Source organism: Hylobates moloch, unplaced genomic scaffold (genome assembly GCF_009828535.3).
Source record: "Hylobates moloch isolate HMO894 unplaced genomic scaffold, HMol_V3 SCAFFOLD_5, whole genome shotgun sequence".
Taxonomy (NCBI): domain Eukaryota; kingdom Metazoa; phylum Chordata; class Mammalia; order Primates; family Hylobatidae; genus Hylobates; species Hylobates moloch.
In genome coordinates, this window is record NW_026652280.1 from 112,030,157 (window position 1) to 112,054,262 (window position 24,106).

General features: G+C 44.5%; 2 protein-coding genes across 2 annotated transcripts in view; one reads left to right on the plus strand and one right to left on the minus strand.

Annotated features, from left to right (window-relative positions):
- CASQ2 (calsequestrin 2) overlaps positions 1 to 14,669 on the plus strand; it is a 69,370-nt gene extending 54,701 nt beyond the window's left edge. The window contains exons 9-11 of the mRNA XM_032154894.3: positions 9,432 to 9,532; positions 11,738 to 11,812; positions 13,306 to 14,669. Coding sequence (XP_032010785.1) covers positions 9,432 to 9,532; positions 11,738 to 11,812; positions 13,306 to 13,494 — 365 coding nt within the window. The 3' untranslated portion in view covers positions 13,495 to 14,669. The remainder of the gene's footprint in view (positions 1 to 9,431; positions 9,533 to 11,737; positions 11,813 to 13,305) is intronic.
- Positions 14,670 to 16,507: 1,838 nt separating this feature from the next.
- VANGL1 (VANGL planar cell polarity protein 1) overlaps positions 16,508 to 24,106 on the minus strand; it is a 56,142-nt gene continuing 48,543 nt past the window's right edge. Inside the window, exon 8 of the mRNA XM_032154897.2 lies at positions 16,508 to 23,617. Within this exon, the coding sequence (XP_032010788.1) occupies positions 23,357 to 23,617 (261 nt within the window). The 3' untranslated portion in view covers positions 16,508 to 23,356. The remainder of the gene's footprint in view (positions 23,618 to 24,106) is intronic.

Sequence of the window (24,106 nt, forward strand, 5' to 3'; positions counted from 1 at the left end):
ACTTGTCTGTGAAAGTCCCTGACTCTGAATTTGTGGTTAATCAGTGATTTACCTGCACAGCACTGATGTGCAACCTGGGGCAATGGGCCTGACTGCAGGACTAGGAATTTCATTCCTGCAAAACGGTCCCTCTGCATTCCTTTGCTCTTGCTAACAAGTTAGACACGGCCTTTCGCCCCAACCAAACACCTACCCCCACCACCCCAAGGAAGAAGATCATACATCCAGGAAAATAATACAGTTCTTCTTAAAGAACTAACAGTACTGAGGAACTGTGCTAGGAGCTTTATGTAGATGACCTTATTTAGCACCTAAAGCTACTCTGTAATACATGCATGATGATTATTATTCTAGTGTCAGATGAGGAACATGAGTTTTAGAGGTTAAATAAGTTGCCCAAATCACTCACTGTACCTAAGCCAAGATTTGAATTCAAACAGGTTGTCTTGACCTCTAAATACATCACGACTATGAGGAAGATGATGATGATTGTCACTTACTGTGTACTTATATGTACACAAGAACCCCATGAGGAAGGCATTATTTTTATTACAACTGAGGAAGCTGAGGCTGAGAGAGCTTACCTCACTGGGAAGCATAAAGTTGGAAAGACGCTCAGGATGTCTGGCTTCCCAGCCCACACCCTTAACCACAAGGCCCTGCCATAGAGTTATATGAAGTCGTCAGGGTAGCAACTCTGAGTGGCATATAAGTCTGTAGCAGGGCCTTATGCTAAGTGATCATTTGGTCCTCCTTCCTGCCTCTCTGTTGCCCTTCACCATCTTCTCCACCTCCAACATTTGAAAGACAAGAAAGCGGAGACCCAGGGCAATGCAATGGCATGTTCGAGATCACAGGGTTATAGGAATAGTGGGAAATCAAGCTTAGACTTCCCAAGGGCCCCTCCTGTGCACAGTCCACCCTATCACACCAACTCCAAACAATGCCCCAGCCAGTGCAGGCTCTGAGCATGTGCAGTGCTGCCGCATGTACTGGGGAAGGGGACACGAGCAGGCAGAGCAAGCGGAGGTGAGAAGAGCGCAAAACCACCTGGAAGCTTGAGAGCCCAGTTAGGGAAGAAAAGTCCGGCTTCCTCCCACTGTCTGTCCAGGTTTGGGATCTAAGATTACACAGCAGCAACAACCACACGTCCCAGTGATCCAGCTGCCCCAACCACTTTCTTCCCCCAGCAGTTCTGACATGACCCTCATGGCCAAGAGCTTGAGTTCACCCAGGGTAGAAAGCTGAAGGCAGGCAGCAACCCTATACTCCCACCTCCACCTGCCAGGAGGCAGGGTCTGCTCTCCTGGCCCTTGAGCCTAATCGCTGGATCTCTCCTGCTGTACTCATCCCATGCCCTCAGGCAGGCCTGGCTGGGAAGGACATTTCCTAGCCCTGTGCTCTTGCCCATTGCCTGGTGGTGCTGCCAGTCTTCCTCCAGCTCCTGCGCTCAAAGTGCCCGCCAGAGCCGCTCGTCTGACAGGTTTGAAAATGAATGACTCTCTTCCTCACCACCCCTAGATGTGTCTGTGTTAGGCTGACATCTTCTTTATAACATGTGATGAAAGGTTTGCAAAACAGCATTTCTACATGAGTGCATGCTAGATGGGTATCCTCAAAGGGCACCGGGAATATTAGCGCTAAAGGTGTGTCTGACAGTGAACAGAATAGTGACAGGCCTGAAGAAGTCTCAAGTCTTTTCATCAAGTTCCATTTTCAGTTTTGTAAAATTTTTTGAGACCAATTGTCTTAAGTAGGACCACTGACTACTGCCTTGAGCTTTTGATTTTAAGTTTGGTTTACCAAATTTAACATTTGTTTTTTTTTTTTTTTTTTTTTTTTTTTTTTTTTGAGACAAGTCTCCTCTTTGTCAGGTGAGTGCAGTGGACCACTCTGTTTCATGCAACCTCCACCTCCTCAGCCTCCCAAGTAGCTGGGATTAGAGGCATGGGCCACCACACCTGGCTAAGTTTTGTATTTTAATAGCCTCCCAAAGTGCTGGGATTATGGGTGTGAGCCACTGTGCCAGGCCTGGTTCTTACTATGTGTTGAATGTTATTCCAAGCACTTAACAAGTATCAACATATTTAACCTTTGCAACAACCCGCCGTGTTAGGTGCTGTTTTTGTCATCTTCCCCGGTGTACAGATGATAAAATACAGGGAAAAAGAAGTTAAATAATGTCCCCAGCTCACATGGCTAATCAGTGATAGAACTGGGATTCAAACCCAGCAGTCCAGCCCCCAGTCTGGGCTCTGTAACCATCAGCTTAAGCTTCTCTTCATCACAACACCATATCATTTGACTTTTTCACCAATTCTGGGATCTTAGGGCCAGGAGAAGACAGGCAGAGAAAGAGAGTTGTGGTAAGGCGTGGTAGCGTATTCACATGTCTCAAGTGCCATGTCATAGCTGTGGGGCCCAGATAATGTCCCCTGTCCTATGCAGATGTCTGACTCTCACAGGTGACTTCCTGGCAATTCCATCTTGTGAGAGGAGAGCTCCTGGCCTTGTCTGTCCCTCTGAGGTTTCCCAAAGGATCCAGTTCAGATGCTGGGCTGCTTTTTGAGAATTCCATACTTACTGAGTGAGCTCTGGCCTAGAGACCAACAAGGTCTTTCTGAGAGAGGACCTGTCCTATATACCCTTGTGTCTCAGGCCCTGGCTCTGGGCTTAAGATGTTGTGGGAACTCAAATTATACCTGCCTGATGAAAACAAACAAACAAACAAAACCCTTATGCCTGTAATCCCAGCACTGTGGGATTACAGGCGGGTGAATCACAAGGTCAGGAGTTCGAGACCAGTCTGACCAACATAGTGAAACCCCGTCTCTACTAAAAATACAAAAATTAGCTGGGCGTGGTAGCATGCACCTATAGTCCCAGCTACTCGGGAGGCTGATGCAGGAGAATCACTTGAACCTGAGAGGCAGAGGTTGCAGTGAGCCAAGACCATACCATTGCACTCCAGCCTCGGTGACAGAGTGAGACTCCATCTCAAAAACAAAAACAAAACAAAACAAACAAACAAACAAAAACCCTTCCCATCAATGAAGGATCAAAGTAGTGGAAAAAAGAAAAACAACCTTAAAATGAGTAAGAGTTTGATGGGGGTGGAGGAGAGAAAGGAAGAAGACAGACAAAGTCTTTATGAGGCCCTTCTGCATGTGTCTCCCTACACACTTTACCCAACCCACATGCTGATAGCATCTTGTTATATCAACGTGCCTGAGAGGTCATGTGGCAGCTGTTCTCTCCACTTTCAGAGGAGGAGATGAAAGGGGAGCGGTTAAGTGACCTGTGCAAGGTCTTTAAACTCCAGACCCAGTGCCCTCTTTAGACACAACCTCTAAGCTGTGTGGTTCCAGCCCCGGTGGTTCCAGCCCCGGCCGTTTATCTGTCCACCTGCCACACAAGCAAGGGCAGGACCCCACTCTAAGAGCTTGGTCCTCCCAAGCTCAGGCCTCTCCTCACAGGAGCAGAGACCCTGAGGCCCAGAACTTCCCATGGCATGGAGTCAGGAAGGGTCCCTTTCCATGCCTTTGTGGAGTGAGCACAGCCAGCTCCCCCAGGAGTGGGGCCGTGAGGACAGATAGCAGGGCAGGGCAGGCTGCATGCTGTGGGCCTGTTCACTCTTGGGCCGCTGCTCGGTCTGAGACACACGAGCCTCTGCCGAATGTGGCCTTGGCTCCTGACTTGGCTGTGCCTGACCTGGGACCGGTCCCCTAGGGCTTGGTGAAGGCTCATTCCCACCAGTCCCTGCCAGGGAAACAGGAGAGGATAATCACCAGTTTCTCCTCCCACAAAGATGTGATTCCCAGAGGCCAGTCGCTTGCCGTGGGAAACCTCTTGGTTCAATGTGCATCCCTTGGCTGTGGGTCATGGTCTCTCAGGACTCCAAGCCAGCGTGGCAGGAGAGGAGTTGCAGTTCTCACAGCTCCAGGTCTCTTTATTTACATCCATCTCTGAGACGCCAGTCCCACTCAGAGCCATCCCTGAGTTAGCCAACCCATCATACTACAGCTGCTGGGAGGCGAGGGCTTGGCAGCGTGGTTTGAAGGAGGGAAAGGGACCCCTCCATGGGTAGGTAGAGGCCAGCCCGCCAGCCCTGGGGCTGACCCCTGGACAGTTTCCTCAGTGTCCCAACCCCTGCTTCCCTGATGTTGAAGCTTTCACACTGGGCTTAAAAATCTCAAGCACGAACTCGAGGAAGGAAGATGGCGGCAACGCTGGTAGGAAAGTGGAGACCTCAGAGGGTAGGAGACAGTGGAAGTGGCTCCAGACGTGCAGACTTAAGAACCGAGTTCAACTCCCAGCTCTACCATTTGCTCCCATGTGATGCTGGGCAAGTCATTTGCTCTCCTTGGGTCTTAATTCCATCCTCTTTAAAATGGAGATGATAAAATCTTCCTAACCTCCATCAAGACTAGTTGTAAAAATCAAATGCAAAAGTACTCAGTACCCAGTAAGTGTTCAATAGACACTCAGAAAATAAAGGTTGGAGCAGCGTGATTACAGACTTTCTGCATATGGAGAACAATGTTCTGTGTCCTGGCTGGGCATGGTGGCTTTCGCCTATAATCCCAGCACTCTGGGAGGCTGAGGTGGGAGGATCGCTTGAGCCCAGGAGTTCAAGACGAGCCTGGGCAACACAGAGAGACTTCATCTTTACAAATAGTAATAAAAAGATTAACTGCACGGTGGCATGTGCCTCTGGTCCCAGCTACTTAGGAGGCTGAAATGGGAGAATCACTTGAGCCTGGGAAGTCAAGACTGCAGTGAGCCGTGATTGCACCACTGCATTTCAGCCTGGGGAACAGAGCGAGACTCCATCTCAAAACAAAACAAAAAAGAACAATGTCCAGTGTCCATAAAGGAAGAAATTGGGGAGTAAACGTCATGTGAAAAAAAGGAGATTTCAACTGGATACAAGGATAAGATTCTTGGCTGTTAAAATGATCAACTCTGTAGTCAGCCTTTAGCAAGGTCAAAGGGTCTCAGTCCTGGAAATATTCAACACAGACAAATGTTCTGAGTGGGGGCTATTCATCTACCTGGAGTTTGGAATGTCTGGGTTGCGGGGGTCTCTTCTGATTTTGAGAACTGATGCTTTTCTGATAACTGCAGAGAATAGTCCTCTACTTGCTTTGTCTAGATAACTGTTAGCCTACACATCTCTGAATAGTATTTCCCCCTTTTCTCTATACAGTTTTTTGAAGTATAGGCTATATTCCTTCTGAAACATACATGACCACAGTCTTGAAAGGGCTCCAAGCCATGTCTACCACTGATAAAGGAAACATTTACTCATTTTAAACTCAGTCATTCATCCATGTAATTTTAACAGTGGACTAGCCCTTGCTTAACATTGAATTACTAAAGTGAAATGCGGCTTCCTACACCTGCCTTCCTGGTCAAAAAGGGAGGATCCACAGAGAATGTTTCTCTTTTCCAGGGGACCTGCCAGTTTTACAAAGAAACAGGCTTTCTTTGGAAAAAATTGAACTTGTAACTTACAATTTTAGCAACTGAATACATGTGAGACCAGGTTAGCTGCCTTAACTCACTTTCACAGATGGAGAATCCATTTTAACAGGTCTGCACTCAAGGCTGGTATCCGAAGAGGGGAGAGCCTCGGAGGCTCGTAAGCCTTTGATCAGGAATAGCCACACAAGCTAATGCCTTAAAAGCAAAGGAATTAAACCTTTCCCTGACCCAGTTATCAAGGCAGGGTTCTCGTGGTCACACCAGCTGGCACAGCCATCCCTGAAGCTTTTGGTCACAGAATCGGCAACAGGAGCTGGAAGGAACCGCCCCACGCTGTACACTCTCGTGATATAGTTTTCTGTGAGCATGTACCACGTGGATCCAAGACTGCCTCTACCCCACTCCCGGTGCCCAGATCACTGAACCTGACACCGATGTGGTAAATGAACAGAGGAATGGCCAGGCTTAGGGAGTTCCAGCCAGCTTCCTTGCCTTTGAATATTGAATGTCAGGTAATTAAGTAAAATAATGGCTAAACCTTACTATACGCCAGGCACTGTCCAAGTGCTTCAGAGATACTGATTCATTTAACTCGCAACTACCCGATGAAGTAGATGCTATCATTTTCATCATCCCTGTTTTACAGATGAAGAGACAAACATTAAATCACTTGCTCTAAGTCACAGTCTAAGGGTACATCCAGGACCTTGGCCAAGGTCATTTGGCCCCAGAGTCTGTGTGTTTAAAGGCTATGCTGGGCTGACTCCCTGAAGAATGGGCTCTGTTCTGTCATTGAAAGTATTCGGGGTCACAGACATTGTCCATTACAGAATTCATCACCCTGAACATCAGAAACCTGCCCTTGGATCTAGAGGAAACTTTTTCAGCTTTAATGTCAACCTTATTTATTAATTTATTCTGGGAATGGTTTTTGAGATTTCTTTGCTTCTCCATAGACACAAAGAATATTCTCCTTACAGAAACTTTTATTTTCTTGAAGATGGGCATTAAGCCACAATTTTGACTTCACTCGTTTACATAAAAACTACAACCCATTTGATTTTTCTTGCACAGTTCAGTTTTTCTTTTCAACTCTTAACCTGCTGTAGAATGTCAAATAAGAATGTAGTCGGGATGTCCTTGTATACCACATTCCTCTTGATGAATCCCAATGTTAAGAGAGTTTTTCCCATAAGAAAACAACAGCGCTCCATTGTGTATTCAGCTTATAGTTTTGGGTCACAGATCCTGTCCCTCCACAACACTCGTGCCTGCCTAGACTCTCTTTTCCTTTATGTGAATTAGTCTCTTGCACCGCAAGTTTACTTTCTACTTTCATTTGAGTCTATGTTTTTGCATTTCATCCTCTTTGTGAATTTCAGTTTCGTCATGTCCCTTTTACATTTGACTCTCTCTCATCTTCCAAAGTACTGGCAGTATCACCTCATTGATTATCATTTCTTTGTTTTCTGCAGCTAAAAACAGTAACTGAAGTTGTTTTGGAGGAATTCCTCCTTGTGGTCTTTGTATTATGATTCCTATCTCTACAGATAACCAAGGTGGCACCATATTTCCCTCTCCTGTGACAGACACGTGGCCAAAGGAGGACCCATAGTGTCCACACATGTCAGCCAGTGATACACTGGAGGGGCAGGACCTTCTCAGTTCCACCTACAGGCAGCAGGAGTAATGCCCCTACCCCACTTCACCCCCAGCCCCGCAATGACAGATAAATGAACTCTAATGCTTAGGGCCCTGTCAATCTCCGGTGTCTGTCATAATCTCATTTGCAATATGGCTATGAGCACAGATTAAAAGATCACCCAGGTCCACTCTGTATTTCTGCAAGAAGTGGCCACCGGCCATAAAGACCCCTTCTAGGCCTGACACAGTGACTCACGTCTGTAATCCTGCACTTTGGAAAGCTGAGGCAGGATCACTTGAGCCCAGGAGTTCAAAACCAACCTGGGCAACAATGTGAGACCCCTGTTTGTACAAAATAAAACAATAAAATTTAAAAGACTAGCTGGGCATAGTGGCACACACCTGTAGTTTTAGCTACTTGTGAGGCTGACACAGGAGGATCACTTGAGCCTGGGAGGCTGAGGCTGCAGTGTGCTATGATCCCACCACGCTCTCCAGCCTGGGCAACAGAGACTCTCAAAAAAAAAAAAAAAAAAAAAAGGAACTACTTCTCCACTAGAGGTCGCTGTGCTTCCCAGGTAATAAGGCCAAAGGGGGCTCAGCCTGAATCTTCAGTGTGAGCTAGCAACAGTGACTACACCAACTCAAAAACTCAAAGTAGAGTTGCTAAGAATAGTATGCGTTTTGCCTGCAATGCATTAGAGATAAAGAAGTGTAGAAAAAAACTTTTACCAAGAGTCCAAAAGAGCCAAACAAAAGCTAGCATTCCTGGAGAGAGGAGAGGCTTGCTAAACAGAGGCCATAGGGAGGAGCTCAAGTTTGCTGAGACTCCAGACAAAAGAAGAAAAACTTTGCAAAGAAAGCACAGTTAATTGAATTCCCAAGTAGCTGGTGAGTTACTTGTATTCAAGGTATAAATTTCAAGCCACAAATTCAGCTATGCAAGAAATGTAACTTTATTATTTAGAACTGAACCTAAATTTCAATTTTGAGTGTATACCACTGAATGGTGGAAGCTGGGGCTGATAATTAAGGTCCTCCACCCCAACCCCACTATCCCGAGGGATCCAGGGTCTCTCTGGTTCCCAGGCATAGCTGAGTGGGGTGTACATCTGGTATGGGTCATCGTTATCTGTCCAAGTTCCTCAGAATGACAAGCAACTCCATGGGGCCTTCTGACAGACTTTTCTGTCCTAGTGCTTCTATACTAGGGGGTTCTCTAAGGGATTCTGGGATCTTTTCATTTGCCTGAGTTTAGTTCTGGAACAAATCATGGGTCTTCTATACCCTGGGATTCCCTGAAACAGTGGCGATTCTGTACGTGGACACACATGCACACATGGCTTGTGTTTCTGCACATGCACACGCATGCATACACACACACGCATACACACACACACATACACACATGCACACACACATACACACACACACGCGCACACACACAGGCACAGTTTATTATTCTCAGGGACCTTTCAGAATCTAAACTATTTTTTCGGTTTCTAGCTGGGGGCTGGGGAGTGGTGCTGAGGGTTGAGAGTATGCTATCTCTTACTAAACGTTCTCCTAAAATTTTTGTTTATGGCAAAAATTGTATGCTCCCGGTCCTTCAAGGTTTAGGCTTTTAAAGCTAAAAAGTTCGTGTTCTTGAAGCTTACAAAGCTCCTCTCTGCTTTTCTTATGAATCATCCCACCCCTGGGGCAATGACTGCTGCTGACTGAACAGAGGGAGGGCCCAGTATACAAGGAAATAGGGAGAGACGGAGAGAAGCCCCGTTTACTATCCCAGAGCTGTGAAACCAACTGTAAATCAGAAGCTCGTTTGGTTTGAAGGTTTTAGCCATTCCTGGTTGTAGAAAACTAAGGGTCCAGGCTTAAACATTCTTGGTGCATAGAGCAAATGTTATTGGGGACTCTAGGGGACAGCAAGGCATCTGTTTCAAGAGATGGCACAGGATCTCTTGAAACAGGATCTCAAGACAGGCAGGGGTTTCTCTGTTCCGGGACTGACTTTCTGACCCAAGGCTGGGCAGTTTTCACAAATGAAGTTTGGCTTCCAGTGAAAAACCAGCCAGTTCTCTGTGAACTTTTAATCCTTTGTTCAAATTTTTTATTGTTTCCTTTGTATAAGCTGCTTTGTGCCTGGAGCTCTCATCTGACTCATTCTATAGAATAATCCTATAATTGAGGGTAAGCACCAAATGTCCTAAGAAGTCCTCGTGGAAAAATCGCACTCTGCTCTCCGCGTTAGAAGCTGTGTATGTGCAGGGGTTACTCAACTCTCTTGAATCCTGCTTCAGATGGCTACGAATTCCTGGAGATCCTGAAACAGGTTGCCCGGGACAATACTGACAACCCCGACCTGAGCATCCTGTGGATCGACCCCGACGACTTTCCTCTGGTGAGTGGCTCAGGCCAGCGCCCCACCCTCAGTTGCTGACACAGCCTCATGATTGTGTTTAGCATCCGAGGAGGTGAAATAGGCAGGGGCACTTGAAGAAACCCAGTGGCGGCCCTCATCCCATGTGGGAGGTCTTGGCCCTTGGGGCAGTATTGAACTTGGGGCCTGGTGCTGACCCTGAAAGGATTAGGCTTATTCCCTGGAGACCAGGAGTTGAAAACCCTTGACTCTCAGGGCCCCACCCAAGTGAGCAGGGTAAACTCCTTTGGCAGCAGCTCCAGAGCTGCCCCTCATCACTCCATTCCCTGTCCCCAGAACTACTTTTATTTTCTGGTTGGGGACCATCGTTCTGAGGCCACCTGAATTACTAAGTAATAAAAATCAGAGATGAACATCTTTCAGCGAGTTCAGAACTCTGTGGAGAGAAAGAGAGCATGCCTGTCATGTTCATCGTGTTCTCCCCACGGCCTAGCATAGTGTCTAGCCTACGATGAATGTGAAAGAAACTTAAAGTCCACACTTTTGCTAGTGTCCATGATCAATGGCCCAAAAGTTTTGATTATACTTAATTTTAAAAAAAGAATAAACAGAATTTGTACACTACATGCATTGAACTCTGGTACTCGTTCTGGTGCTGATAATAAGTACTCGTACTGATAATAAGTGTAGCTGATATATTCTACTGTATGCCTGGAACTATAGTAATACTTTATATGCCTCATCACAGCGAATCCTCTCAACAACCCTGTGAAGTAGGTACTATTATAATTCCTGTCACAAGGTGGAGAGAATGATAGCTGGGGAGGTTAAAGCTAGTGAGTGATAGATGTGATATTCCAATCTAGGGTCTACATGACGCTAAAGCTTGGTCTACCGACTGCTTTAGGTAAAAGCTTATTGTGGTAATCAGTACAAGTTTAGCTATCATTAGGTTATGAATGATGACTTTATCTTCCAGGAATTATCATTAGTTGCATGGGTCATGACTGATGATACTGTGATTAAATAGAGAAAATTGAGAGGGATCTCAAGGGTCCTGAAAATCACCCCTATGTAGAGGAGGGGGGTGAATCAAAGGCAGAGGCTTCCATGACGCTGAGACCAATGTCGTAGCACTGGGTAATTATAACAAAGTCATGGCCATATGAGACTGCATACAGTACAGCTTTGTTGATATAGCTTCTGCCTGGTTGTGTTTCTAGTTTATCTGACTATTTTGTTATACAAGCTTGCAGATGGTTTGCAGTTTTCCTGGCCAGTTCTTTTTTTTTTTTTTTTTTTTTTTTTTGAGACAAGGTCTCACTCTGTCACCCAAGCTGGAGTGCAGTGGCATAATCTCAACTTACTGCAGCCTTAAGCTCCCAGGCTCAAGCAATCCTCCTGCCTCAGCCTCCTGAGCAGTTGGGACTATAGGCGTGTGCCACCACGCCCAGCTAATTTTTAAAATTTCTTTTAGAGACAAGGTCTTACTATGTTGCTCAGGCTGGTTTCAAACTCCTGGACTCCAGTCCCAAAGTGCTGGGACTACAGGCGTGAGCCACCGCGCCCAGCCTCTCTTCTGGCCAGTTCTATGTGTTTGCCTTGGTTTTTGCAAAGAAGAAATCTTCAGACTATTCTGATTTCCAGATTCCTGAATATCCCTAGTCCCCACTAGTCCATATATTTGCATGGGAGATTTTCTACCACTGAACATCTCCATTTTAAAAAAAAATCCTGTGGCCCCTTGCTCCTTTATTTTTGCCCCAGTCAGAGATTTGTCCACGTGGAGTCCAAGCCTGGTTGAATGAAGAAGCCTTCTTCTTACTTGGCAACTTGTGACCCATCATGGCTTTCCCAGCTATCTCATGTAGCACAAGATAAGGTATTTTTAAAACTGGGACATTAAAAAAGAGGTGGAGGGAAATGGCTCTATAAACTATAAAACAGCCACAAGTAATTTGGAAAGCAACATTAGACCACCTCTATAATTTTCTCTCTTACAGCTGTAGACACATGTTTCCATCATTTATGCTATGTCATCTTTTATTTAATGCTTATTTGAAGTGCTTGAAGGCTGGGGCCAAGTCTTCAATTTGCTAAGTGCTCACAGCTGTTTTGAAGACCTTTAACCAACGGTGACCTAGTTACTGCGAGGGGATGGCGGGTGGGTCCTTAACAGAGAATGCCCTCTGCCTGCTGTCTAATCTTATTTTTTTGTTGCTGCAGCTTGTTGCCTATTGGGAGAAGACTTTCAAGATTGACCTATTCAGGCCACAGATTGGGGTGGTGAATGTCACAGATGTGAGTATCCCATATGAAGGCTTGCTCAGGCACCCTTGGCCTGCCCTGTCTTCTGCTACACAGCTTAGATTGTGAGAGCATCTATATAGCCCAGCCTTTTCAGAAGAGGGCAGGGGTCCTGCTCAAGGAAACTTGCCAGTGTGTTCCACGCCTGGTCTCTGAGCCAGTCCCAATCTGTGGTTCCATGGCTCTCTTCCATGGGCACATTTTCTTGCCTATGGGGCCAGGCTTTCCTGAATCACTGATTTGGAATTTTCCCTTCAAGTAAACTCTCCTGTATTTACCCCCAAAGCCAAACAACAAACAACAAGGTCTCTTTACAAAAGGGAACCCACACCAGGAGCCATCACTGCACAATGGGTGATGGGGCCGTTGTGGCCTAGAATCCCAGGCAGGCAACTACTCCACAGGCAGGAGACCAGGCCTGCAGAAGGGAAGGAAGAGAATCATATGCGAGTAAGGGGCTTCTCCTCAGAGTTAAGGCATTGTTGAACTGAGGGTGGGACAGGCTAGTGAGCTACACTGGCAGAATGCGAGGAAATCTTAGATCTCAGTCCATACATCTGATACAACTCCACCATCATAAAACTCAAGTGGGGACAGATACAATCAGGCAAACAGTGGACAGAAAGGGATGATCACAGAGGATTATTACAGCCATACTTAACTGAGGTAGAATCTCTTAAGAATGGGGGCCAAGCCAGGCGCGGTGGCTCATGGCTGTAATCCCAGCACTTTGGGAGGCCGAGATGGGTGGATCACCTGACGTCAGGGGTTCGAGACCAGCTGGCCAACATGGTGAAACCCCATCTCTACTAAAAATACAAAAATTAGCCAGGCATGGTCGTGGGTGCCTGTAATACCAGCTACTTGGGAGGCTGAGGCAAAAGAATCGCTTGAACCCAGGAGGCGGAGGTTGCAGTGAGCCGAGACCATGCCATTGCACTCAAGCCTGGGCAACAAGAGCAAAACTCCATCTCAAAAAAAAAAAAAAAAAGAATGGGGGCCAGTTAGCAATGTCTTTCTCCCCTGTTGATAGGTGTTCAATCACCTAGGGAACTCTACATTCATTTATTTTGTAAGCTACTTTAAAATTAATAATAATACATAACTTTTAAAATATGCTCAAGTGAAAACATTTTAAAACAGAACAGTAGAATAGAAGGTCAAAGTAAAAAGTATTTCCTACTCCCCTGACCCAACCCCTAGTCTCATTCCTGGAGGGAACCACTGGTGGTTGTTGCATGGGTATATTACCAGAAATGTCATATATATTCCACTGGGTAATGGAATACACATTTCCTTTAATGCAACACAAACAGTATACTACACATACCGTTTTGCTGTTTGGCATTTCCATTTAACAATGTGCACACTCCTACTAAGTGTAAGAGAGTCGGGGGGCACTCAGCATAGCTATTCAGCACGGCTACCCCTGGTCTGGTTCAGCCTTCATGCATTCACTCACTCATTCATTTTGTCCCTCACTGCAGGCTGACAGTGTCTGGATGGAGATTCCAGATGATGACGATCTTCCAACTGCCGAGGAGCTGGAGGACTGGATTGAGGATGTGCTTTCTGGAAAGATAAACACTGAAGATGATGATGATGAAGATGATGATGATGATAATTCTGATGAAGAGGATAATGATGACAGTGATGATGATGATGATGATGAATAGCCCAACTCCAAACAATTCTGATGAAGATAAAATCACAGCTACCCACTACCGTACAGACAGCACAAGGTGGCAGCAAGCAATTCTGCCCCACACCCAGCCAGCTCCTTTCCCTTTTCCATCATCTCTTTTCCCACTCCCTTTGCATCAGGAGCAGTATCATTCAGCAAATGCCTTTTCAAATGCAGCAATCCCACTTAGCAGGGACAGGAGGAAAATTATTCCCATGTTGACTGTCTTGACTGTCATGGAACAGATCTTGTTCTTTGCTGGACCATCAAGGGTCACGGCAGTGCTTGAACATGGCAGTCTGGGGTGAACAATCCCCTAACACAAGTTTACTTGTCTTTGATTATGACAGTAACAGAATTGACAGCTTTCTAACTCACAGGCATAGAGTGACCTTATAATCAGAGCCCAGGGAAGACACATGATTAATGATTTAGCTCCCTCCATACCTCGAACATCAGTTGGGATCCCTCCTCTAGCCAAGATGATCCTTCTTAGAGAAGGCTCAGCCTTGGGAGCAAACTTATAAATCATATTCTCATGGCTCTGTTAAACTTATTTCAAGTGATGGTCATTCATATCATTATGAACTTGGATATTCAAGCCTTTGGATGGCTATGGAGAGGCCTCGAAATGTGTACAGGTGTCACCATCATTTCTAGTACATTAGGAAACTGGGATGGGAGGTTGATTTGCTCTCTAAACTTCCCTCTAGTTGGCAAGTCTCACATATTCATCAGCAGGAGTGGAGGGTGGGGGGAAACTAGAAAGATGAAAGGTTTTACATTTTTCTGATGGGTTCATGTCTCTGATTGGGTCAGCTGGCTTCCTAGCCTAAGCTGGGATCTGAATACCCCTTCTCTGTAGCTGCTAGTGAGCCTTCCCATTTAGATTAAAGATTGCTTTATCCAGCAGTCAATTAACTCTCCAGTTATCGTACTCCCACAGTTGGCCAGGGCAGCAATAATTGGAGTTCATACTGATGCCCTGAGGCACCGAGAAAAAAAAATCCCAAAGTGCCTTCTAAGCTGTCTAAAAGTTACATTGTGCTTGGTAGTTTTAGTGTTAAGTGTGCAGTATAATTTTCTAATTTATTTTCTCAATCTTTTAGCACATGTGTAAGACACTGTGTAAATTTTTTGAAAATAGAGCAATACTTTTTGTGGAATACTAGCTAACTAATTCTGTCATTAAACTCATATTTTGAAAATATTCAGACAATGTTGAAAATCCTATCTTGATTTTTCTGACTGTGCTCATTCTCATCTGGCTCCAGTCCTACCTCCTTATTTCTTCTGTTTTCCTTTCTTGCCCCACTTCCTCTGCCTGCTCTTTAAATGATGGTGTTTCACAGCATCTCAACTCTACATACTCTTCCAAAATGATGTCATCATGCCCATCAATACTATCCATGTGCTAATTACTTCCAACTATGAGTCTCTAACCTTGACTCTGCCTTATTTTTAGATACATTCATTCAACTGCCTCTGGACATCTTGACTTGATGTTGTACAAACACTTTAGACTCAACACAACAAAACCTGAACTCATTGCCTTCTCCCCTAAACATCTTCTCCTCTTTATGGAGTCCTAGTTTGGGTGGGTGATAGCACCATTTATCCAATTGTCTAGGTGACCTGAAGGTGCCCCTTCCCCTCTGTGCTTTGTGCATCGCTGGATCATGTCACTTAGCATTTAAGGTATAACATATATTTGCATGTCTGTCCTTTCACTAAATTGCAGGCTCTTTAGAGGCAAGGAATTTATCTTAGAATCCATAGGACTTAGCGCTTTGCCCATCACAAAGAAGATACTCATTTATTGAGTTGGTGGATGAATAATTGATTAACCAGAATACCTATAATTCCCCAGCACTATTGGGTAACAGAGCTTACAAGGTGTCTTAGTCTGTTTTTATTGATATAAAGGAATAACTAAGAGTGGGTTATTTATGAAGAAAAAATATTTATTTCGCTCACAATTCTGCTGGCTGCAAGACTGGGCATCAGGTGAAAGCCTTGGCTGCTTCCATTCATGGCAGAAGGTAAAGGAAAACCAGTGTGTGCAGAGATCACATGGTGAGAGAGGAAGCATGAGAGGAGGTGCCAGCCTCTTTCTAACGACCAGCTCTCCAGGGAACTAACAGAGCGAGTACGCACTCACACCCCACTTCCTCCAGAGAGGGCGTTCATCTATTCATGAAGGATCCATCCCATGACCCAAGTTCTCAAGTTCTTAAATCACTCCCTTCAGACCCTACCTCTCAACACCGCCGCGCTGGGGATTAAATTTCAACATGGGATTTGGTGGGAACAAATATCCAAATGATAGCACAAAGTATATTAGCAGGGTTTACTTATGCAGATATAAATTGTGTACATTTTGCTTAATGGCCCAAAGAAGCAGCTTGTCAATAATCTAACCAATGAATATCTTCGAGTCAATTGCTTTCTCTAATTTCTGTCCATGCAATAGCTAAGAATTTGATTGTGTGCTGTCAAAATTCTACTGCTGAGTTTAGCAGAAAACAAGCTTCTTATTTCTTTGCAAATAATCAAATTTCCTTAAAATAGACCTATCTAAAATCAGTTGATAATTTAACTTGAATTCCCAAGCCACTCAGAAAAATAAACCAATATTCACCTCCCACATCAACCCAAGGTCTGTTACTTTTCTCTCTTCTTATTTGACTCAAATACCTTTCCACTTGCTGGTTTACTCAAAAGATCTGTTTCATCTCCATGTTTTAGAGCCTGAGGATTTCATTTTTAGTTGTCTATTCAAAACATTTTCTTCACTGTAAAATGATTGACAACCAGTAGTTTTTGTTACAATGGTAATTCTACTTTCCCAATCCATCACAATTGTCTTGGTTTTTATAGAAATATGACAGGTTGTCTGGAAATTCTGAAGGTCTCAAAATTATGAACGAGTGAAAAATGTCCCTGAAAAAGTAAGCAACTTTTTAGATGGAAATAATCACATAAAGAAAAGAAACAAGATACGATTTGATATTTCAATTTATTTTCCAAGTTTACAGTACAAAAAATGTGACGTGTAAAACATTTTACAGTTAATTGGGATGAGGGGGGGATTATACTGGAGGACCCAAAAAGGAACAAAATAACTTGGGTGACAGGTACACTATTCCATCAGAGACACTAACTCTGTTACTGACATCACAATGAGAAGAAGTTTCATAGCATAAACCTTATGAATGTAAGTAAATGGACCTGTACAGATGGTTGCTGGTAGTGTCATTCATTCATTTACATGCTTGCAAAAGTGTCAAAAGAGCCCACTACCCAGTTTATGCAGGAACTCACTCAGGCCTTGGCATACACATACGGTGACCAGGAGCAGAGGCTGGTTGGCAAAACTGCCCTTCCTGGTTACAATGTACAGTATTAACTAATCAGAAAGAACAAAGAAGATCCCTGACCACATTTTTACACAAACAGTTATGACTCTGTCAGGTAAAAACAGGTGGTTTCATCTCTGAACTTTCTAAATTGGTGCTGGACTTGAAATCAGGAAATGTAAAGTCCTTCTAACCAAAGCAATTATCAAATAATCTCCTCTCAAATAAGACCTGCCTGGCCCAGGCCTCTCTGGTTCTCTCAGTAGCATTTCTGTTGAGGAAAGGGTCATCTATAATGTGAGTTAAATCACTGAGCCAGTATCTGCCCCCACCCTCATCTTTGCTGGCATCCTGCACTCTATGCAATAGTTGTGGTCATAAATGACTGTTGGAAATCAAATTTGGTTAATCACGCCATAACTTAGGGGTCCCAGAGGAGTTTGCCATTTAATTAAAATCTACCGTAAACTATTATAAAAATAAATTATTGCCAAAGCTTAGATTTTTGTATGTTCACTTTTGAAAGAATGATGATGAAAAGTAAGTGAATGTTCCATTACCTCTATAACTGAGAGGTGCTGGTAAATGAAAAACAACTGTTGCGTCTTTCTACAAGGCCCCTAGAACGGCGACGATGTGCAACTGTCTAAATTCCCTACAACTTGAGTTGAACTAAACTTGTCACCTGCAGATCAGATGCCCAAGTCCCATCACGAACTCCCTGAGCAACAGTCTCCGGTCCCCACAGATGAAGCTTTCTTAGGCTGAAGGCTTTTTAGAAGTAAACACTCCTAAATGACGAGCAACTTCACAACAAAAGGCCATGCCCACAAGCGAAAGCTCAGATAAAGATAAGCACATACAAAACCAAACCACTGTACATTCAAATAATATTATCCAAATACCACTTCAGTGCCAAGAGAAGTGCCAAAGACACTTTCAAGATAAAAGCCTGGGGTTTGTCACCTTCGCCCCCAAAGCTTAAAATAAGTGTCTTTCTTCCACTATGACAAGGACAAAACGCTGATGTTTGTAAGCTGAGAGAGACATAAATGGTAGAGAGTCTTGGTGCCATATTGAAAGAAACTTTTCACAGTGCTGCACCTGGCTTTAGGAATCTGTTCTTTTGTTGGAGAGATTCTAAAACAACCCACTAAAGAGACTTAGTTCATAGACAAAACAAATTGGGTTATCTACGTAGAAACGGAACAGGACCTGGGAAAACGGGACTTATAGAGCCCTAAAATTTAATTTTACTCTGAAGTTTTACATTTCTAATCCATCACATCTTAATTCTTAATGAGATGTCACGTGGAGACATATGAGCACCATCTTCCCTTTACTATCTTCCATTGAAAGCAAACAGCAGGGCAGAAAACTATGGTTTATGCACAACTGAATCAAAACTTACTACATATGGGAATAGAGAAAAATGGTTTTCCGAGTCCTGTTTTACGTCTGCTCTGTCAAAAGTCTTGGGGGCAAGTGTGGGTAAAACGGTGGGATGCAAACTGCTTGCTGAGAACACCTACGTCAAGGAGGCCAGGCCAGGGACTCCGGCTCGAGATCCCCACAGGATGGGGCTGTGGACAGCCCCTCTCACTCCAACCAGGGAAGAAGTTTGGGGCATAATGGTGCCATGGCACCAGAGAGAGGCCAGGTCAAGCCCCTGCGTGCCTCCCTGCACCCAAGGCCCAAGGCACACATCTTGCCCAAGCCAGCAGAGTGGGAGCAGAAGGTGGGGCCAGGCAAAAGCAAAGGGGGGCTGCCAGAACAACAGCATCCCTGTCTTGCAGCAGGTGTTAACACTGGCAAGGCTGGGTTTTCTAGAAGGGATTCTCAAGTTATTTCCATCAAATATCCTAAGATATTTGCTAGCATAGTGGAGAAGCTTTCCAAGGGCAAGGTGTAAATCCAAAGTGAAAGAAGAGATCCTGCCTCCCAGTGAACTCTCACCCCAGGTTCTAGTTCAAGGATGTGTCTCTAGGTCCTTCCTCAACATCCAGAAGCGCCAAATCATTTAGACCATACTTCAAGGTACAGTGGACCGAGGGGTTAGAATCAAACATCTAGTTTGAAATTCTGTTAACCAGCCATGAGACCTTGGACAAGCCCCTTCCTCTCTGACCTTCCTTTTTTCACCTGAAAAACCAAGATGACTCCTATCTTGAAAGAATGCGGGGATAACAAGGCTGGCTGGAACAGGGACTGTGACATACAATACCTGATAAATGTGTTAGTAGCCTTTCCTTTCTTTGACCAAAACATGTTTTGTCAAAATGTGATCCAAAACTGAATTTTCTGAGTATACACTTGGTTAAAGCTCAATGCAGTTATCTCCACAGTGTCTAAACTATCTCATTTCGCTACTGCACTGAATACCAATCAAGAACGGTGGGCAGAAGAGCAATTCTTATTTTATTTATAATGAAATATGACCACAAGGTTACATAGTAGTAAATTCACAGTAGTGATTTTTTTTGTTTGTTTTTTTGGTAACAAATCCATAAATCACAAACACTACCCGGAAACACTTAAATCACTTTACAATCGCAGGGTCTCTGCTGCAGGACTATTTAAATAAATATGCTAACATTTCTGTGCTACTTTAAGTAACCTATCACTTTTTAAAAATAAAGCCCAATTTCTAAGTTACCTTAAGAAATATCTAGTAAGGCTTCCAGGGTAGTGAAGTTTGTGCAGTAATTTTCTTAGAGCTTGACCTTTCTTTGTTTGTTTCTTGCTGTTTTCAGAGTCCTAAAGCAAGGAAGAGTTTAATGGACTTGCCTGCAGGACAGCAGGCTCCCCAGAAGACAGTGCTGTGCTAAAGCCATTTACTCTAGGGGGAGAAGCCAGTGTCAGTGAGGGAAAGGAATAAAGCAGGGGACGGAAAAGTCACTGGTTTAGAGCAACCTCCCAAAACACAGGGTTTTTAAGTAATCTCTCAAACACAGAGGACTGCAGAAACACAGACACCCTCACACACTCAGCTATATACACATTCACACGTATCTGCTGAGCTATGCACCTGCTACAGACAACACGGATGTTAAGATGTCTGACATATAAATGTGCTATCCGTCTGGTCATACACTCAGAGAAATGCTCACATATATGGAAATAAAAACACGCAAACAAATATGCATCCCCACTTAGGGATACTTACACAGCAGGACCCAGATTGGAAGGTAAACCAAGGACTCACTTTTGTTGGTTTCACTGAGTGGCTGGAACACTCACTCAGTACATAGGTTGGAGTGGCAAGGTAATCAATTTCTGTCAGTCCAATACGCTGGTAGCATCCCACAGAGCTACAGCCCTTAGGTAAATGCATGCACTCGAAAGTGATTATGAGAGGCACAATGAGAGAGAAATCTACCACCAACTACTGTAGAGAGGGGAGGGGTGAGCACTTTATCCCTATCCAACACACACCTGCACAGCCAGTCTCTCCATTAAAAAAGGAGTCCCAAGCCCCAGGCAATGAACTACAACGTGGCAAACACACCAGGTCATCTGCCTCTTACCATTTGCTATAAAGAACTTGTCTTCTATGTAGATGTCAAAAGGCAAGAACAGAGGCGGGGGTGGGGGAAGGGAGGTGATGATAGTTGGGCAAAAATTTGATGGTCAAGTATTTTCTCTAGGGCTTACTTTATGAATTTTAGCCAAAGTATTATACATTTGATTTAACATTTTGATAATGCAAAGGACGGATGAACTATATAGCTTTAAAATCTTCTCTGAGAATGCACACAGAACTTTTTAACATTCAGTTCATGGACTATAAAAATTGTCCTATCTTCAAAAGTACACATTTAAGAACAAATTAGCTACCAGTTAAAACATCACCAGGGAAGACAGCCATCTCAGACACAGACTCCTCATTAAGTTCTTTAACACTCAATGCTCTAATTTTAATAATGTAGGCTGAAAATTATAAAAAATCTAAACATTTAAGGCAAATGAAATCCTGTCTACTATAATGTGAACGTACGTTCTACCAGCCTTAGGGCAAAGTTTACCTCCTTTTAAAAAGAATAGCCTACCAGTTCCAAGAATTGAAATAAAAATGCATTGTGTTCAATTGTGGGATGCAGCTTTCTGAAACCTTAAATCTTTTAAATGTCATTTACATTGTTCCCACTGCAACAGTAACTCAAGCTATAAAGAGGTTGAAAGTGCAAAGGCTTTACAAAGATCCTGCATTTTATTTTGTTATTCTTTCAAAAAGAACTCAATACAAAGTCAATATAAAAAAACCAATACTCAATTTAAAACAGAAACAGTTATTTCTGAATGTCTGACATTCTCCTATGCAAAGACTTGGAGAAAGAGGAAGGGGGAGAGAGAAAATAAATTCTTTAATTTAAACCTTTCTTCACCCTGCTGGGAATGCACATGCCAGAGCAAATGAATCCAGCTTAACCCCTTTTGGACTGGTCATTTAAGATAGGGTTGGAAGAACAGTATTTTAGAATGGTGATGAACACTGTCATTATTAACTATATGTATATACACTTATGGCACTTGGAACTGCACTGTATCCATGACGTAGCAACCTCTGACACAGCCCGTCTCACACTTGCCATCTCTTACCCCATCTCCCAAAATATTTCCTGAGAAAGATATTGTAAGGAACTTCCAGTTTGAAGGGATCTAACAGCAAAAACTAAGAACAAAAGCGCCATGGTTCCATGGTATGTGCTTTTTATAAACAGAACCACATAGTTGAATAGTACATCTTGGCTCCACGCCACACCTATGGGTTCCCCCTTCCTTCTTCTCCAGCATGTCTTTTCAAGCTGAAGCCTGGTAATTGAAGAATGTTGTTTACTTTTTCAGGTACGGTGTATTACAAAGACCCAAAGCGAATTTTGATTTTTACAATGACACAAAACACGGTATCACTTGCGGACTGCATGAAGCAGTAAGGGACTAAGGGGCTGTGCACACATACAAAGAGCATTCGACAATGTCATCCTGTACTACAGCAAGGTGGCTGGTTACCCAAAATACTGGAAAAAGCAAGAGTGAACACTTTTAAAAGATTTGTTGCAGATACGGGAAGGCAAATGGAGGCAAAGGCAGCCCAGTGCAAGAGGTCTGGATGGGGCTCCGGAAGGAGCTCTCTGCAGCAGGGCTCCGCCAGGATGGCTCCTCTGCCCACAACCCAGTCAGTGTCTGCTCCCCCAGGGCCAGGGGAAAGCCCACTGAAATCAGCTGTGTTTAACAGACAGACTGCGGATGAATCTTTCTGGACAAGAAGATGGGCTCCCCACTCTCCCTTCCCCAAACTCTGCAGAGTGTCCATTTTCCTTCACCCCACTTTATCAGCAACTAAGAGTGGGAGCAAAACCAGCCTGTTTCCTGGTCCTAAGTGGCAGAGGCGATGAGTTGCACAGTGACAGTGGTCAGAAAACACAGGGACTGGACAGCAGCAGTTGCCAGCGTGGTTGGCATGGTTTGGTGTCCCTTGGCAGGGCAGCTTGCTATAAACTTGGGAAGAACTTACATCCCCAGGAAATTAAGTGGCTCCAAGTTGCACCTGCCAATCCCAGAGTCACAGTGTTAGTCTCCCCTGGTTGGTGTAGAACAGTGGGGAGGAAAACTGGGCAGTGTGGGGCTCCTGCTGCAGCCTAAAGGGGGCATTCCTGCTGCCCTCTCTCCCTGTGCTTTACCTGCTGGGCACCCCACACTTCCCTATGCTGGGACTGACTTGAGGCTTCACAAAGAGCCGGAGGGCATACATGGAGAACCAGGGCTGCCAGCCAGGTGGGGCAGGATGGCATGGAGGCCAGGTGGGCAGCTGCAGGGCTGGGGAAGGGCTACCTGCTTCAAGCCAGTAGAGGGGTGGGATCAGAAACAGGGCAGGTAGCTTTTCTCTTTGGGAAAAAAACAAAACCAAATCACTTAATAGCTGTAAACGACAGTGCACATTTTTTGTTGTGATCTGTCTCTGAAGAACCTAAGGCAACAAAGAACAAAGACGAAGGCAGGTATCTCCTGAACTGCCCACGACTTTCATGGGTGATGTGATACTGGACATTAACATACACAAATACATATGTGGACGTGTCGTGACTGGTTTCCTGAAACAGAATAAAGATGTGTCCCCTGGAAGTCTACAAGTAGGCTGACCAGAAGCAACGGGGGACTTGGTACTGGACGAAAGGCAGGAACTAGTTGTAAGGCGAGGCTCCCAAGAAGCACCAGCTCCACTTTGGTTTACAGCTGTAACAGAAGCTCCAGGGAACGGCTTCTTGAGAAGTCCCATCGACAAAAATCAGATGTCATCAGTCACTCTTTTTCAGGGTGGACAGCCCCTGCTTCCTTCCAAATAAAGTGCAGATGGTCAAAGGATACTGGTCAATCATCTGCCAGTTTCAGTCAGCAATGAAGAAGAATTTTTTAAAAAGACACCCCTCTGGCATAGATATATATCTCTCTATATATTTTTCTTTTTTTTTTAATAAAGCCACAAATATAGAACTTTTAAACTGATGTCTCAGACTGTAAGCGAAGGACAAATTTGTGAGATTTGGGGTCTATGAACTCTTCAGAGAGTATGATGAATGGAATTTTCTTCACATTGACTACGAGGCTGAAGTCCAAGCACTTAAGGACGAACACAATTCCATCCCGTAATCCATTAGTCACAGCCTCGTCACTGACAAGCCTCCACTGTGTAGAGAGCCAGCGGTCCTTGTCATATTGCAGGGTGGGGCCCGCGCTGAGGTACCGTTCTAGGAAGGCCTGGAAGCAGAGGAGAAAGGCCATTAGGGAAGAAACAGCCCATTTTAAGGGCAGTCCTGCCAGGCGGCTATCCACTCTCACATCTATGAAGAACTTTTTCCAAATAAACCAGCTTAGACCAGAGCCCAGCTCATCACACTCAATTCCCATCAGACCCTCACAACTGAGTCCTTACTGGGGAGGGAAGACTTCTTGGACTTCCTCACTCCCCTTTACCTACTATCCACCAAGGGCAAGAATAGTGTTACCCACAGAGGGAAGGGAAAATGGGGTGGCTGGTGTCAGTGTCTGGATGGAAGCCGTCATGGCTGCATCACTCCATTCCTAGGGTATGGTCCTACTGGATGTGTTTCTCCATGTCTTCCTCCTCCTGAACCAAAAGTTTCTCAGGGCCAGGGCTGTGTCGGGCCCAAAGGAGCAGTCAGGAAATACGAGCTGAATATACTTGCATGAACAAGAACGCATGCTCTACCATTTACTAGCAGTGAT